The following is a 16,055-nucleotide window of genomic DNA, read 5'->3' as shown; positions in this document are numbered from 1 at the left end:
GAAACATTCTACCAAAGGTTGTTGAAAAAAAAAGTTTACAAATGTGACTTAGGATTTGGAATCAGAAAACAGATCGGAATTCAAACAATCATTTATAACTATGTCACTCTGGCTAAGTCACTTCCCCCTTTGACTCTCACTTTAAAAAAAAAAATTCTATGTGTGACAGGACCTTTGGAGCCTGTCAAGTTCAACCAACTTGGCACTATGGGGCTTGTCTGGGTATGCACAGATCTCCTAATGTGCAGGCAGACCCCACCACCTAGAACAGAGTTCGCCTACTTTGATTGGCTAAGTGGGAAAAGGCTGTGACCTTAAAACTGGCAAGACTGTGAGATAGTCCCCTTTTCTTGCTCAAGGTCTTTCCTTCAGGATTTTCCTATTATGTCTGGAGAGGTAAGAAAATGGAGAGAGAGTGCTGCCATCTTAGGAAATCTGGACATAGTCAGACAAGCTCCCATAGAGAGGGCTCTCCTTAAAGCCCCATTACATATGGAAAGTGAAATGAGCAAAGTCAGGAGAACAATCTGTACAATAAAAAAGGACATTTAAAAAAAACAGCTTTGAGAGACTTAAGAAGTCATATCAATGCAAGGATAAACCATGACTCCAGAGGACCAATAATGAAGCATGATTCTCCAACACCTAACTCCAGCAGCATTAAGAGACAGATTTTGGAACATATCCAATATAAGAATTTGTATTGTTTGACTTTACATATTTGTTACAAGGATTTTTCCTCCCACGGGGGTGGGGAGGAAGAGAAAAAAATTATTTTTGTTCAATGAAAAATAGTTTAATTAAAAAAATAAAATAATAGCAATCATTGCACTTCATGATTTTCTTGTTAGAAACCCCCCCCCCCCCCCCACTGAGGTTCACAAAATGGAGAAATGCCAACTATTATTAAAAAGCATCACTGGCAGTGCATGATTGGGCTCAAACTTTCCTGACAGATCACACAAATACCTGGAAAAACCTGTAGTTCTGTGATTACTGGAGATATTCATAAAAATGATCTAGTCATTTTTCTTCCCACTCTCCTTCATATTAAGTTACATGATGGAAAAAAAAAATGAGTCACCCATAAAAGTATTCACTTTTCCTATCTAAGTCTTTTGGACCCACCTCTGAGATCCTTCCTCTACAGCTTAATGAGAAATCCAGAAAGAGCACTTGTTATTAAAATGGTAGGGAAACTGAATGACTTGGAGGAAAAGCTAATTCTTTTTTGTTCACCAGTTGAGAAAACTAAAAAAACTCAGGAAGTTAACTCCTACTGAAAGTGAAACATTAATAGAAATATTACTGGAAAATACCAAACAGGAAGAGAAGGAAAATTCCATTGTTGCGCCCAAGTCTTCCATCTACAGTTAACATCCTCAAGACTGAAGAATCAGAAAATAATTAAAAAATTAAAGCATGGAACAAAATGGAAATTAATCAGGCTATCACCCTTCTGCTTACTAAGTAAATCAAGTCTACCCTAAAATCCGCTAAAACCAATTGCATGAAATACTAGGGGCAATTCTATAGAAGATCAAAAGACTTTAGTCATGCTTTACTGCTAAAAATGTAGGTTGTTTAATACAAGCAAAGATCTTAAATGTTGCTGAATTGGCAACAATACAATTTAATATAAATTAAAGCACAAAGAAAGAGGGTTTAACAAAGCAAAGGTGGCAAAAAATTAATATTTAGTAATTAATATTTTACTGATTTATTATTTAGTAATTAAATATTTAGCAATATCTTTTTTCTATCAGCAAAACCTAAGAGGCCAAAATGGTGATTAAAAACTCAAAGGTCAGATTAGTAAATTCTTCCTTATAGTAAATCCAATCTGTCCCCATAGTCTCTCCCAAATGATCCATATTCTCTTCTCTGAACCTATAGAGAACAAGTCTAATTCTTTGATAGAACCAATCAATGGTGTAATGGAAAAATCATTGTACTGGGAGTCAAGATCCCTATGTTCCAAATCTCAGTTCTGCAAATTGCTTAAACTTCACCTTCACTTGCAACAAAGGGACTGCATTAGCTAATCTCCAAAAGTCCATTTTAACACTAGCTTTCTATAATTCTATGATTTAAGTGCACCTTCAAGTATTCAAAGATGAAACTATGTTGCTTGGAAGTCTTCCATGTTCTAGGCCTGCAAAATAGCTCCATAACTTCAAAGCTATGATTCTAGGATTTGTTATTATCATTTTATAATGAGCCCATAGCTCAAGCTATAAAAATTTGCTCCAGGTTGAACTTGCTTGTCCAGGTCTCTGACCATCAGTAAATTCAGCCAGCCAGTTTTTACTGAATGGCCAGAGGAAATCACACCTGTTTCATATTGGCTTTTTAAAGCTATTTTTATGGATAAGGAAAAATTTGGAGAAGGGGTTAAGTCTCCTAAGTAAATCAAGTGATAATCAATCATTCAGGTTGTCAAAATCTAGAAGACATCATTCAATCAATTCTTAAGAGAGCAAGCAATGAGGTGTGTGATTTTAAATTCTTAAAACACTAAACCTAAATTTCATATCTAAGATGTGTAAATATACTAACTTCCTAAACCATACATTTTATTGCAAGCTACATGTTTTGTTAATGTGTAAATGCTTCTGTGTATGCAGTGATTTCTTTATAAAACTTACATGATGCATTCAATTCTTCTTTTATGAAATTTTAAGACTAAAGTCAGTCAAAAGGAACTCAGAACTTGACAATTTATTTGCATCATATTATCAATTCTTACCTCCTTTCTCATCTCAGGGGAAGAGGTGTATCTATCTCACCTTAAAAATATCTACGTTACGTATGCTCTTGATTACAGCCTGCCAGCCTTGTTTTATCAATCATCCTAGTCTTATATTCAACTTCATCCTTTCCACCAAGCTCTTCATGTTTGGGAAAAGGAAAGAGGGAGGGAGGGAAGGAGGGAGAGAAAAAGGAAGGGGGGAGAGAGAGAAAAAAAAAGAGAAAGAGAAAGAGAGAGAGAGAGACAAGGAAGGAAGGAAGGAAGGAAGGAAGGAAGGAACTAAGGAAGGAAGGAAGGAAGGAAGGAAGGGACTGAAGTAAAAAGGGAGGGAAGAAGGAAAGAAAAGGGAAGAAGGGAAGGGCTTTGTTTCAACCTTCGGACCTCATCCAGCTGAAGTCTCATCTCTCTCCTCTCCTTCAAAGTCAAACTTCTTGAAAAAGTTGTCTATGATTGATGCTTCCATTGGTTCACATCTACTCTTTCCTTAGTCTCCAGTATTCTGATTTTCCTCAGGGTTCTATAGAAAAGGTTCTCCTCTAAGTCATACGTAAGTATGCCTTATTATCAAATAAAATGATCTTTTATAAATCCTCATCCTCTTTGAAGCCAGGTCATAGGTATAATTTTGACCATTCTCATCTTTCATGTCTTCAGAAAAACAACATTCTTGGTTTTTTCCCCTGTATTAATTGATCCTTTTCTCTCCTTCAATGTTTCTTTACCCATAGTCGACATCTTAAAGTGGGTTGATCATGGCTATGGCTTAGCCCTCTTCCCCTCAAAACACTTCTGACAATGGCATTTGCTCCCATGGCTTCAATGGCCATTCATACAAAGGTAATTCCCAAATCAATTATCTCCAGAATTGAATTCTCTTCCAAGCTTCAGATTCATACCTCCAACTGATTACAGCAATGGTATCACACTCAGAAAGGGGAGTCACTAAACCCTACATAAGGATCTCTTGTAGGGTGCATATATTAGAAAGCCATTTGCTAACATTATGTACATTTTACTCTATTTTTATTAAATATTTTTCAATTACGTTTTAATCTGGTTCAGGCCCAACTCAGAGGGTGGGCTACATGTGACCTCTAGGGCTTGTGTTTGATACTTATGATTTATATAGCACATTCCCAACTTGAATTGCTAACACCTCAAATTAAACATAACCAAAATAGGTTTATTGTCTTTCACCCATATATGTCAAATATGGCCCTCTTCCTGAAACTATTAATTCTGTAGGTGACATCAATATTCACTCAGTCTCCCATGTTCAGAAACCTTGGAGATGCTTTTGACTCACCTCACCACTCATATCCAATCAATTATCAAGTCCTGTTAATTTTAACTCCATAGTTGTCATTTCTCTTTTTCCACTGCTGCCAGCCTAGTACTCATCTTATATGCTACCCAGTGGTTTTCAAATCATTTTCAGTGTGCACCTTATCACCAAAAAAAAAAAAAAATTGTTTCAGCATGCACCTCCAATATATGTATATTTATCTAATCATAAATTAGATATATACATGGTTATACAAATAATTATTTATATTATAAAATGTACACAAAACAGAATTTAAAAAACAACACTATGAAGAAGAAATAATATTTGATCCTAGATTAATGGAGAATTTAGAGAAGAGAAGTAGTACAGTGAGACCAGTACTTTAGAAAAATCCTTTTGCAGCTTAGGTAGAGGATAAATTGGAAAGAAAAGAAACTTGAGGCTTAAAAAAACCAATTAGGAGGCCGTTCCAATAATCTATTAAAGAAGTAATGAATAAGTACATTGTAGAAATGACTATGTGAGCACAAAGGGACAAATGTGAGATACTGAGGCAGACCCAGATCTGACAACTGAATGGATATGAAGAAGCAGTCAAAGAGGTGGAAGAACTAAAAGAAAGATCAATGTCATGAAAACCCAGAAAGGAGAAAATATCTTTGTAAAAAGGATGGTGAACAGGGTCAGATGTTGCAGGCAGCTCCAAAGGATGAGACTTGAAAAAACACATCCAATGTGACAATTAAGAGATCACCTGTAACTTTAAAGAGAGCAGTTTGAGGGAAGATTGAAGGATAATAAAGAGGTTGGAAACCTGGATAGCTGTAAGGATAATGGTGACCTCAAAGAAATTAGGGAAGTTTGGAAGAGGAGTAGGTTTGGAGGGAAAAAAGTAATGCAATTGAGATCCATCCTTTTCTGCTCATTTTGTGCTTCTTATTCATTGAAAAATGGATGGATGAAAGACAGATGGAAAGATGGGGATGGAGCCATTCACCACTGCCTCACTAGGGCATCCAAAAGGATCCAAGGAATAGAGATGCTGGGAATTTTGCTTGCATAAGTGCTATGGATGCCTCCATCATTTTAGGTTACTCTGAGGAACCATCAGAATAAGTTAAATGAGGGAGTGTTAAAAGGGTTAATGTAGCTATATTGGAGACAAGCCTATGACTGGCTACAAGTAAAGGAAGGTGCGCTGTAATTCATCTTTCTATATCCAACAAGGAGATCACAGTTCTACCTGGATTAAGTCACAGCCCCTTTAGCATCATTCTACATCCCTTACTTGGTACCTATTACAGGTCACCCAGACTCCCCTTTATCCTCTCTTCAAATCACCTCTCCCTTAATTGGCAAACTTTGCATAGAATTAGTTGGCTTGTCAAGGCAAGTTAAATGGCCTGGCATTCAGTACCATCCCCAAACTAGTGACACATTACTTTTACCTATAATGTCTTACTATTCACTTTCATATACTCAACACTACAACCAGTCTGGTCATCTTCCCCCTGTCCTTCACACACATCCTTCTATAGGTCTTTGTTCATATTGCTCCCCCATGCTATCCATCCTTTAAAAGCCAACCCAAATATCACAAGGTCCATAAAGGTTTTTGAATAGAGGTATGTGTCAAATATTCCTAAATTCAAAGGGGAAAAATCCAATTTGCAGATGTGTTTCTATTCTGTTTATAAATTCTGTATATAATGGCTGAAAAAGGGTAGAGATGAAGAAACCACGAGGAAAACAATATTTAGAGAGAAAGGGAATATTACAAATTCCTCATTTTTACCTCATTTACACCCTAAGAGGTGATGCCATTTGCTCAAAGTTATACAGGAGTAAACAGCAAAGCAGAAATTCAAACTCAGATCTTCTGATTTCAAATTCATTGCTCCTTCCATTATACCATACTGCATCTCAGAGGAATGCAAAAGAAGGTAAGAGTAAGTGCCCTATCCAAGATGTCCCTTTCTCATGTTGCTGTCGTTGTTGTTCAGTTGTTTCAGTTATGTACAAATCTTTATGATATCTTTTGGACCTTTCTTGGTAAAGATACAGGAGAGGTTTGCCATTTTCTTCTGCCCCTCGTTTTACAGATGAGGAAACTGAGGCAAACAAGTTAAGTGTCTTGTCCAGGACCATACAGGCTGGCGTTTAGGGCCAACATTCTATCTACTGTGTCACCTAGCTGTCCTTTTTTTGCCTCATACATCAATGAATATCAAGAGTCTTACTCTTTTACTCTTAAATACTTTGAATCTCAGCTGAACAGAGTGCAATTGAGAAAAACTTCATTCAAATATGACTTTTGATATTAGCCACATTATCACAGACAAGTCATTTAAACTCTCTCAGCTTCATCTGTAAAATGAAGATAATATATCAACCTTGTCACAGGCTATTTAATTTTCAGACTTGAATATAGTAAGCACTTAGTAAAACTTTAAAGTGCTATAACTTCACCAATTACTATATACCTGGGTTAAAATGTAGCTCTGCTACTACTGCATGTGGGCCCCTGTTCAGGTCACTTAACCACTTTGTGCCTCATTTTCCTCATACAGAAAAAAAAAGTAGGAAAAGATGACCTCCAATGTCCCTACGTACTCCTAAATCTATAATCAGTAAATTAATTTGTGAATTCACAAACAAATCTAATTCCTTCTTAATATGAGGCTTTTCTTCTTTATAGAAATTAACAGGAAAATGGGACCTAGTGTACTGAGTTTTGATCATGGATAACTTTTCAAATATATATCAGCTCCGTAAATCAAGAGATACCTGTAATTCATACTGCCAGCTCTAAAACTATATGAAGAGACCATCTTATGGCCTGGAATATAAATGATGGGCCCCAAAGCTCAGAACTACCAAATCTGCTTTTTCATTTTAATCACGTCACTTTTAAGAATTATTAATGGAGCTATATAGAAATGTCTCTGACAGTGCAACCTTTTAGCTAAAGCCTATCAGCTGGCTTTAATCTAATTCTTTTCCAAGAGATTTTTAATCAAAAGACAACATGGTAGAGTGAATAGAGGACCTGCTTTGGATTTAGAAGACCTAGGTTCAAGAGCTGCTTCCAATACATACTGGCCATATAACCTTGGGCAAGTCACAATCTCTCAGCATTACTCTCCCTCAGCTCATTATACAATAAGTTATAGATGACTTGCCAATCTTAGCAGTGGAGGGAGTTTCTAGCCTGGAATTCTGCTGTACAGATGAAATTATAGGTCTGGACCAAAAGGGAAAGGCAAACTATTATTTGTTACTTAAGTACAGGGTATGTGTTATTATTCAATTCAACTATGTAGATTCAGTTTACTCTACCTTAAACTCCAGGAGACCATCGACCATACCTAATTTATATATGAATGCCTCCCATCCCAGCTACTATACTGCTTATAGTAGTTAATGTTTGCTGAGTGAAAAATAAAATAGAGAGTACTAGCACTATATATTCAGAGTTCATAGGGTGGCTGATTTTTGAAGGGGAAGGGGCTTCCAAGTTATCTGACCCAATTCCTTTATTTGACATTTGTAGAAATTGAGGGCCAGTCACATAGGGCATTAAGTGTTTAAAGCTAGGATTTGAATCCTGACCCTTAAGACTCCAAATCCGATGGACTTTACTAAACTGACAATACATATTTTCATTTGGTCAGCTGTCGTAGAACTGACATTTAGCTAATTATAAAACAAAACAAAACAAAACAAAACAAAAACAAAGACTTCAGCAAAAATAGAACTGGATGGTACAGATTTTATCATATAGAACATTAGCACAGCATTCTTTTTTTGAAAACAGCATTTTCCCCCAACTGTTATACAACATTAGATTCTACATTAAGCATTTCTTTGTCAAGATTTCAAAATGATGGCTAATTGAACCACTTCTTTTTTTTTTTTAAATCAATTACTCTGTGCCTGAGGATGCCATGGATATCTTCCCCTCTCTATCTGTGGCTGTCTAGGGGCATAAGTGAAGTCATTCTTTCTGCTTCTGAGGTGAATCCTTGCTCTGTCCCCCACAATGACCAAACGGTACCCAACCCTCTTTCTTTGCAACTCTGGTCATAACCCTGTACTATTCCCAATGGTTCAGAACTTCTTTTATACGCTCTGGATACAGATAGGTGCATTGAATAGTCTATGCTACCTGCAAAGAGAGCAGAGGAGGAGAAGTGATTGGAAAAAAGAGGCTGCATATTATGTGCCATATTATGCAGATATATGAGATTCAATGTAACAGGTATGCAAGGAAGAGAGACCATATGAAAAAAAGAGGGTGAGTGTTTAAGACCTTAGAAAAGGGGAAAAGGTTGAATGAAGGAGACCAACACCAAACTGAATGATTAACACAAATCCTAAATATATGCAACCAAAAGTAGCATGGTGTGAGGAAAGGACTAGGAATCATCACTCAACTAGGAGAACAATCACTTTCCTCACTACATCTTCACATTCTCTTCCAGCTCTAAAAATTAAGACACCAGATTGTCAGCCCAAGGATGATTTTATAAATGAGATGCAAATGTTCTAGCTCTAGCAAAGATACAGTAATTAAACCTGAGTTTCAGCTTCTCATCTGTAAATTGGGGATAATAATACCTGAGTATTTGTGTCTTGGGGTTATTGTAAGGATGGAGAGACAGAGAGGCAGAGACTAGAGAGAAAAATTGAGACAGAGAGAGACAGACAAATGTCTAGCAGAGAGAAGACTCTGACTAGATGATAGGAATCAGTGGGGGAAGTCATCAGGTTGTAGGCCTGGGGGATGGGAATGCAAGGTTAAATCAAAAGATGTTAATCTATTTTTTTCTTCCTATCTCCCCTTGAGAGCTCTTTCCTGTTCTCAGAGATATTTGTTCCCTGTCCCCTCTCATCTTTTCTACTTAAATGATTAAATATAAATACAATTTATTAAACATGGTTATTGAATAAAATTTTATATTCCCTAATTCTCACCTTTAAAAGTGATTCAAAACTTTACTTTTCTCACTAAAAATGAAAAAAAATCATTTTCTTTATATGATCTTCAAAGGATATTTTAAGTTCTATAATAGATTCCTTTTGTTTTTCATTTTCAAACACATTCCTCCTTCTCTTCTACCATTAATTCATTACTTATAATAAAGAGAAAAAGGCAATTCAGCAAAATCATATCTATCTATTCTATATCTTTAGCTTCCATCCACCCCCATCTCTGCAATGAAGAGAGGGAGGTGCAGTTTTTTCAACCTTTCTTCATGTCCAAGCTCTGTTTCATGAGATAACAGATTTAGAGCTAGAAGAAGGGATCTTGGAGGTAGGTCATCCAATCTAATCTCCTCCTTTTAGGAATGAAGTTAAGCAGCTCAAGGTCTCTCTCACACACAGGTGGTAAGTGGCAGACAAGGCTGAGATTTAAATCCAGGTCCCCTAATTCTAGGGCCAGGATTCTTTCCAATTCACTCTCACTACCTTCCTTTTATTCCATTGTTCCTTTCAATCACACTGTTGTAGTTTTTGTAGAGATTGTTTTCCTGGCTTACTTCACTCTGCATCAGTTCATGTGTCTTCATGTCCCTCTGGATTCTTCGTATTGTTTTTTTTCCCATGGCAAGGTAATACCACATTGTATTTGTATACCACAAATTGCTTAGCCATTCTCCAAACAATGGTCATCTATTTGATTACCAATTCTCTGAGACCACAAAAATGACAACAAAATTTTGCTATGAATATTCTGACACACCTAAGGCCTTTTTCTTTGACATGAAACCAGAAAATTAGGATGAAAGAGTATAGAGTGCTTAAATATTTTTTAAATCAATAGCTCAACTCAATCAACTCAATGCCACAATCCATCCAACATATTATTTATCTAATGTCATCTTTCATTTTTTTGAAAAAGCTCCATGGGGGGTAGGGAGGGGAAGAAAGGGAGCCATTTTTCACTTTCTGTGGGAAATGATGTTAGACAAGGTAACAACAAAATTAAGCTTCACCTTTGGTTACTTTTCCTCTTTATTTGCCCCAACAGATGTTGGCCAAGACTCCTAAATACTATGTCATGTTACCTCTAGGTAGTAGCAATATCTCTCTGTCCCCTACACCTTTGCTAGCCAAGTTAACTCCACAAAAGTCTTAAGTCCTTGTTGATGAACAGTTTTGGTCCTAGAAATAGAAATTCCCAGCTTATAAATCAGAATGGAGTACCTTGAGAACATGAGGGGGAAAAAAATCACTGATAGTGGCTTCGTTCATACCTAAACTAGTACCACCTAGTCTTAACTAGTTGACAGTAGTACCAATGAACCGTATGATCTTCTCATGAGAGGTTCTATTAACGATTCAGTCAGTCTCTTATAACAGTAAAGGAGCCAAAGTACAGACCAGTATACTATTGGTGACCAGAAAGGTATTGCCTGACTCCAGGGCAGAAGCCTATCAATTTACAGAATAAGACATACTAGAATTTTATAGGGGGAAGGTGGGTGGGTTAATTTCAAGAAGACCACTTTTGGAAGCCCCATTAGGAAAAAGTCAGCCTTTGGATGACAGGTGACAAGAGGTCAATAGCACCAGAAATGTGAAGGAAAAAAACCAGAACTGCTAGTGTCTTCCTCTTACATATCTCTCACTGATTTATGCATCTGATAGACACTGCTTTCTTGTTAAATATGATTCAAAGTTTTTCTTTCTTTCTTTTTTTGGGGGGGCGGGGGGATGGAGGAGGTGAAGATTGGTTGGGAAGGAATAAGCCTAACATAAAAGTTGCTTTTCCCATATTCCTCAAATAGATTGTTAGTTTCACCTATGTCCACTCCATCACTCCTTCCCAAGAGATACCAAAAGAAGAACAAACCTTAAAACTAAAATTGGCAAAAGGATTTGGGCTTTCTTCTCTATACAGATAAAATAATAATCACCAAGTGAAAAAAATTATTCCACACACTAACAATGCTCCCCTATCTTCCCCTTAAAGGGGTTGGGGAGAAAAAGCAAAAGGTGTGTTCATGTTTTTTTTTTTAATTCTTTAGGTAATGCAGTCATTTCTCTCCATAACCTTTGTCCCAATGAATCTGAGCAAGGTTACAGTCTTCTCTTCTTCCCTGTGTAAAACTGAAGTTATGGAACCTAGGAAGAATCTGTGTGTTAAGTATGTAAGCAGCACTGTTTCAACCTGACAGTTATATGCCTTCCATAAAACACAAGGAGTATGTATATAATCTATGCAGCTGTGTGAGAACAAGCTGACTGCCTGTCTCCTTGGATTGTGAGCCCCCAAAAGGAGGAGAGTAGTAAAAAAGATATTGAACAGAGTAAGGAAGAGGAGTTGCAGCCACCCATTAGTGATGCGACCTTGTAAAAATTATTTCACTTTTGAGCCTTAGCATACTCTGTAAAATGTAAGGTTTGGTCTAAATCAAAGGTTCTCAATTGAGAAAATTTTGTGAATTGTACTTAAACACACCCACATTTCAGGATATAAATACATACACATATGTACATATATACATACACATATGTTTACATATGCATATACACATATGATTATGCATATAAACATAAATGAATTTATTTGTATATAGACAGCTTTATAATAAGACATCTATATGTAAATATAGATATATATGGATAACTATTTCAATATAACCAGCTTCATATATATTTGTGTGTGTGTGTGTATATATATATATATATATATATACATACATACACACACATATATATATAGTATATGTTACACACACACAAACACACTCACAATTCAGGACATTCTTTCAGCTGAGAATCCTGGAACCTGACCAAACCTCACATTTTGCAAGAGTATGCAGAGGCTGTGAAGTAAAATGATTTATACAAGGTCATACCACTAGTAAGTGCTGCAGCACCTTCTCTCCATTGTTTATACATACACACATATACACACACATTATTCCAATATAACTTTTCATATGTATCACATTATGAAAGCAATAATATTGAATACTTATTAAAAAATACAAACAAACATTATATATAAGAAACTAGTTACAGTGAAATAAATTTATCGTTACATATATAACAGTATACGTGTATCTGTATATTAATTTTGATTCAATACAACTGATTTCTTTTTGTAATCCTATGTATTTTATTTTATGCATTTTAGAGAAGAGGGTCCCTAGGCTTCACCAAACTGCTTAAAGGGGCCATCACACACACGTTAAGACACCCGGATCTGAATCTTTAAGATTCTACATGTCAAGAACTCTTCCCTGAGGGCCAGTGTGTCACCAAGAATCTCCTTCCCCACTCTACATATTTGCCCACTGACGCACCTACCCCGGGCAGCTTCTAAAGCTTCGTATCCGCTTCCCTCACCCCTTCCCCAAATTCTTAAGCAACAAGAGGGTCGCACATAGGCAGGAGCAGTTCCTGCAGGGGAGGAAGGAGCTATGCTAAGGGTACAAGAAAGGGAAGTGCCGAGGGCAGGAGAGCCAAGGGGAGGACGGGGAAGCTGGGGGTAGGTTTGGGGGGGGCAGGGTCTCCCACCTTGTCTTTCTTGCCTCCAGTGGCGCCGCTCTCTTCCGGGCACCTGTTGAGCAGTTTCTTGCTGCTGCCGCTGCCGCTGCCGCAGGCGGACGGACTCCAGGTACGGACGCTGCTGCTGCCGCTGCCGCTACTGCTACTACTCTTGCTGCCGCCTCCCCCGGGGTCTGCCCCGCCGCCCCCTCCACAGCCACTGTCGATCTTGATGAGCCGGTGCTTGGGGGAGATGTATTTGACCTCCGGCGGCGTGGCCGGTCGCCGCTCGCTGTTGCTGCGGAAGAGATGCGGGGAAGAGGAAGACGAAGAGGACGCAGCGGCTCCCCCTCCGCCTCCAGAGGTGCAGCAGCAGCCGGCGGACGAGGAGGCGGAGGAGAAGGTCCTGTCCCCGCTGCCGTCCTGGCCCCCGCAGTAGTCCAGGCGGCACATGGCCCGCAGCTTGCGCAGCGACGAGCCGGGGCCGTTGTAGGGATCCTCGAAGTCGCGTTCCTTCTGGGCTCGGTAGGCGCGTATCAGGTCGCTGGTGCTGCCGCTGTCCTCCCGGAATGAGGCTGAGAAGCAGGAGGACGAGGAGGACGAACAGGAGGCCGCCGGGGGCTGTGGCTGCGGCCGCCTCTCGCCGCCTCCGCCTGCCCCCGCCGCCGCCCCCCGGCTGCTGCTGCCGCCGCCGCCGCTACCCCCGCGCCCGCGCTCGCGGTAGTCCGGCCGGGGAGGTTGCGGGGGGCTCTTAGTTTTGTTATTCCCTAAGCTGAAGTACTTGTTCAACCACTTAGCCATGATGCCACCGCCTGGACTGCCCCGGAGCCGACCCCCTACGGCCCGAGGAGCAGCAGCAGGGGAGCCCGCGCCGGACCGGCCGCTGCCATCCGCAGGCTGCAGGGGACGTAGGCAGCCACCACGAACCCCTCTTCCCCGCGAGACAGGCAGGCAGCTTGGCCCCGGGCTCCGTTCCTCGCAAAGGCGGCGTCAGCGGCGAAGGACGGAGAGAAAGGCAGCAGATGCAACCGAACCCCCTTCCACCTAACTCGTCAAGGGTCCCCGAGACCCCTTAGAAAAAGGCTCAGCGTCAAGTTCAAGTTCTTGCCGCAGCCGCCCGTGGAGCGCTCAGCAGCGACGCCGCCTCCTCCCGGGCTCGGGCTCCGCACGTCCGACTGGCTCCGTTCACCCCGAAGCCCCAGGCGAGGGGGCCGGGCAGCCGCTGTCCCCCTCGGGGGGGTAGGGATGGGGAGCCAGCGCACGGGCACCTGGACGGGCGCTCGCTCGCTCGCTCCTCGGCTCTCGCTTGCTCCGGTATCCGTCCTGCGGCAGGGCCGGCTCCTCCTCCTTCTCCTCTTCCTCTCGGCTGCTTCCCCAGGTCGCCGCCGCCGCCGCCGCCGCCGCCTGGATCCTGCCGCTTCGGCTTGAACTTCTCCCCAGTCCCCCTTTCCCTGCTCCCGGCGAGGGGTCGGGGAGGGAGCCTTCTCGGCTCCCCGTATCAACTCTCCTGACAGCGAGGAGGGTTGTGCGATCCTCTCCCCGCCTCCCCACCTCACTCCCCCTTTCCTACCCCTCCTGGAGCCCGGAGAAAGAGCGAGAGAAAGGGAGTAAGCAACAGCCTGTGCCCGTCCCGGCGGCGCCTCCTGCCGCCTCCGGAACCGCCGCGTGTGTGACACTACCACAGCCAGAGCCCGCCTCCCGCCGGAGCTCCGCCTCCGCGGGCGGGGAGGTTGGCCACGCGCCCTCCTCTCCCTTCCCCCACCTCCCACCTTCCCTTAGGCCACGCCCCCCCCGATTCAAGTGCCACCTCATTCACTCCCTGACCTCCCGACGCACGGTGGCGGGACCGGACACCGACACAAAACTCCGCCCCTTGTGCAAATTAAGCCGTCCGGGTCGCTCCGCCTACCTGACACATTCTTCTACCCCTCTCCTTATTCCTCGCGTACGCACTCTCCCTCGCAAAATCCGTGCAAAATGTCTTGCACTTTCGGACCTGCTGCGGTTAGGAGTGAGAGGAACAGAATTAAAGACCTGGAAACGTGAACTCCCAATAGCAGCAGCAGCAGCAACAACTGTAAGAACTGAAAGCAAACGTTACTGCTAATTCCAAGGCCCCGTGGTAGTCATGAACTCTCCAGACCTGTAACTCTGAAATCGCAGAGGCAGAGCCTGCTCAGAGGGCACCTCGCCCATCCCCCGCCTACGCCAGCTGTTACTGAGTCTCCTGCCGCCAGCATCTTGCACCCTGCTGTTGGACAGGGAGAGAACTCTTCCTTGCGGGCAGATTAAAACCCCGGACGTTTGCGAGTTTGTACTTCTGTAAACAGGAGGCAGTTAAATGTTGTCTTTGCGTATATACAAGTCCCACTTGTTCTTTAAGGGGAGAGGTAATCTTTTAGTGTCTGTGGTCTTTGAAATGAATTAATTAGCATCTTAGTTGACGGATAAACCCGGGAAATGCGCCATATAAGAAAAAGGAGCACCAATCAAAGCACAGCATCTTACCTGTTCAATTCAGATTGAAGTGCAATTCTTTATAATGTTGCACGGAATAAACTGTGGTTTGGATGGTATAAGGATAAAATGGCATTCAAAATCCTTAAAGGTCCCTACTGCAACCTTCCCATTCTACATAACGGAGCCCAGAGTTAGTAATTTGCTTGATATCATTGAGGGATTAAGTAGCAAAGCTAGGGACGGAACCCAAGTCTCACGATTTTCTAATGTTGTGCGTGCTTTATAAATGCTTTAAAAAAATTGATCTCACTTCCCCAAAAAACACACTTTCCTCTCCAACAGAACCTTGTAATATAATGCAATCCAAAGTTTTTTGTACCTTTTCCAAATTGATCTTTTCCAGCTACTTGAAATTTAGGTACCAGGATTCTCCCTTTCATCTTTTTTTTTTAAGTGGATAGGGAAAGCCGTAAAAATGATCAACAATTAACCCTACTTCAACATCCCCTCACCTGAATTTTCAAATCTATCATAGCTCCAACTGGAGGGTTGTTCCTGCAATTGAACCCGCTATTATATTACCATTGCAATTACACCACCTGTCCACTGGGAGCACTCTGATCACTCTAACGCTTTGGGGATTAACAATCAACAGATTCCTTTTCTTTTTTGTTTAGCCAACGCAGAGTTGAGTTTTTTTTTCCCCTCTAAGAAATGTATAACCAACAACATCGACAAATTTAAAAGCCTAGAAACAGGCAAATGTATAGAACACATATATTTTATTCTGTACAATTTCAATCCTGACTGGCACAATCCGAGTTTAGCTAGTACAGTTCATGGGGTACCCCAACTCTATTCCTTTTCTTTACTCAATGAGCACCAGTCCACTCTAACAAGCATTCATTTAGCATCTTGTAGGAACAGCATAGACTAAATTTTCTGCCTTGTGAATTGGGTTAGATTTTTTTTTCCTTTCCTAAAAAGCAATTATTTTAAAGACATCAATTTTGTAATGAGATCTTGAAGGATGGAGATCCTGACAAGTCCAGC

At 41.0% G+C, this 16,055-nt stretch overlaps 2 protein-coding genes across 2 annotated transcripts in view; one reads left to right on the top strand and one right to left on the bottom strand.

Annotated features, from left to right (window-relative positions):
• SHB (SH2 domain containing adaptor protein B) overlaps positions 1 to 13,364 on the bottom strand; it is a 332,850-nt gene extending 319,486 nt beyond the window's left edge. Inside the window, exon 1 of the mRNA XM_003761370.4 lies at positions 12,573 to 13,364. Coding sequence (XP_003761418.4) covers positions 12,573 to 13,343 — 771 coding nt within the window. The 5' untranslated portion in view covers positions 13,344 to 13,364. The remainder of the gene's footprint in view (positions 1 to 12,572) is intronic.
• LOC116419556 (wiskott-Aldrich syndrome protein homolog 1-like) lies at positions 13,345 to 14,834 on the top strand. The gene is made up of 4 exons (XM_031940285.1): positions 13,345 to 13,526; positions 13,619 to 13,856; positions 13,921 to 14,619; positions 14,706 to 14,834. The coding sequence occupies exons 1-4, from the start codon at positions 13,345 to 13,347 to the stop codon at positions 14,832 to 14,834; spliced, it is 1,248 nt and encodes a 415-aa protein (XP_031796145.1).
• The last annotated feature ends 1,221 nt before the right edge of the window (positions 14,835 to 16,055 follow it).

Source organism: Sarcophilus harrisii, chromosome 1 (assembly GCF_902635505.1).
Source record: "Sarcophilus harrisii chromosome 1, mSarHar1.11, whole genome shotgun sequence".
Taxonomy (NCBI): Eukaryota; Metazoa; Chordata; class Mammalia; order Dasyuromorphia; family Dasyuridae; genus Sarcophilus; species Sarcophilus harrisii.
Note: the sequence above shows the minus strand (reverse complement) of the source record. Positions and strands in the feature narration are given on the sequence as shown.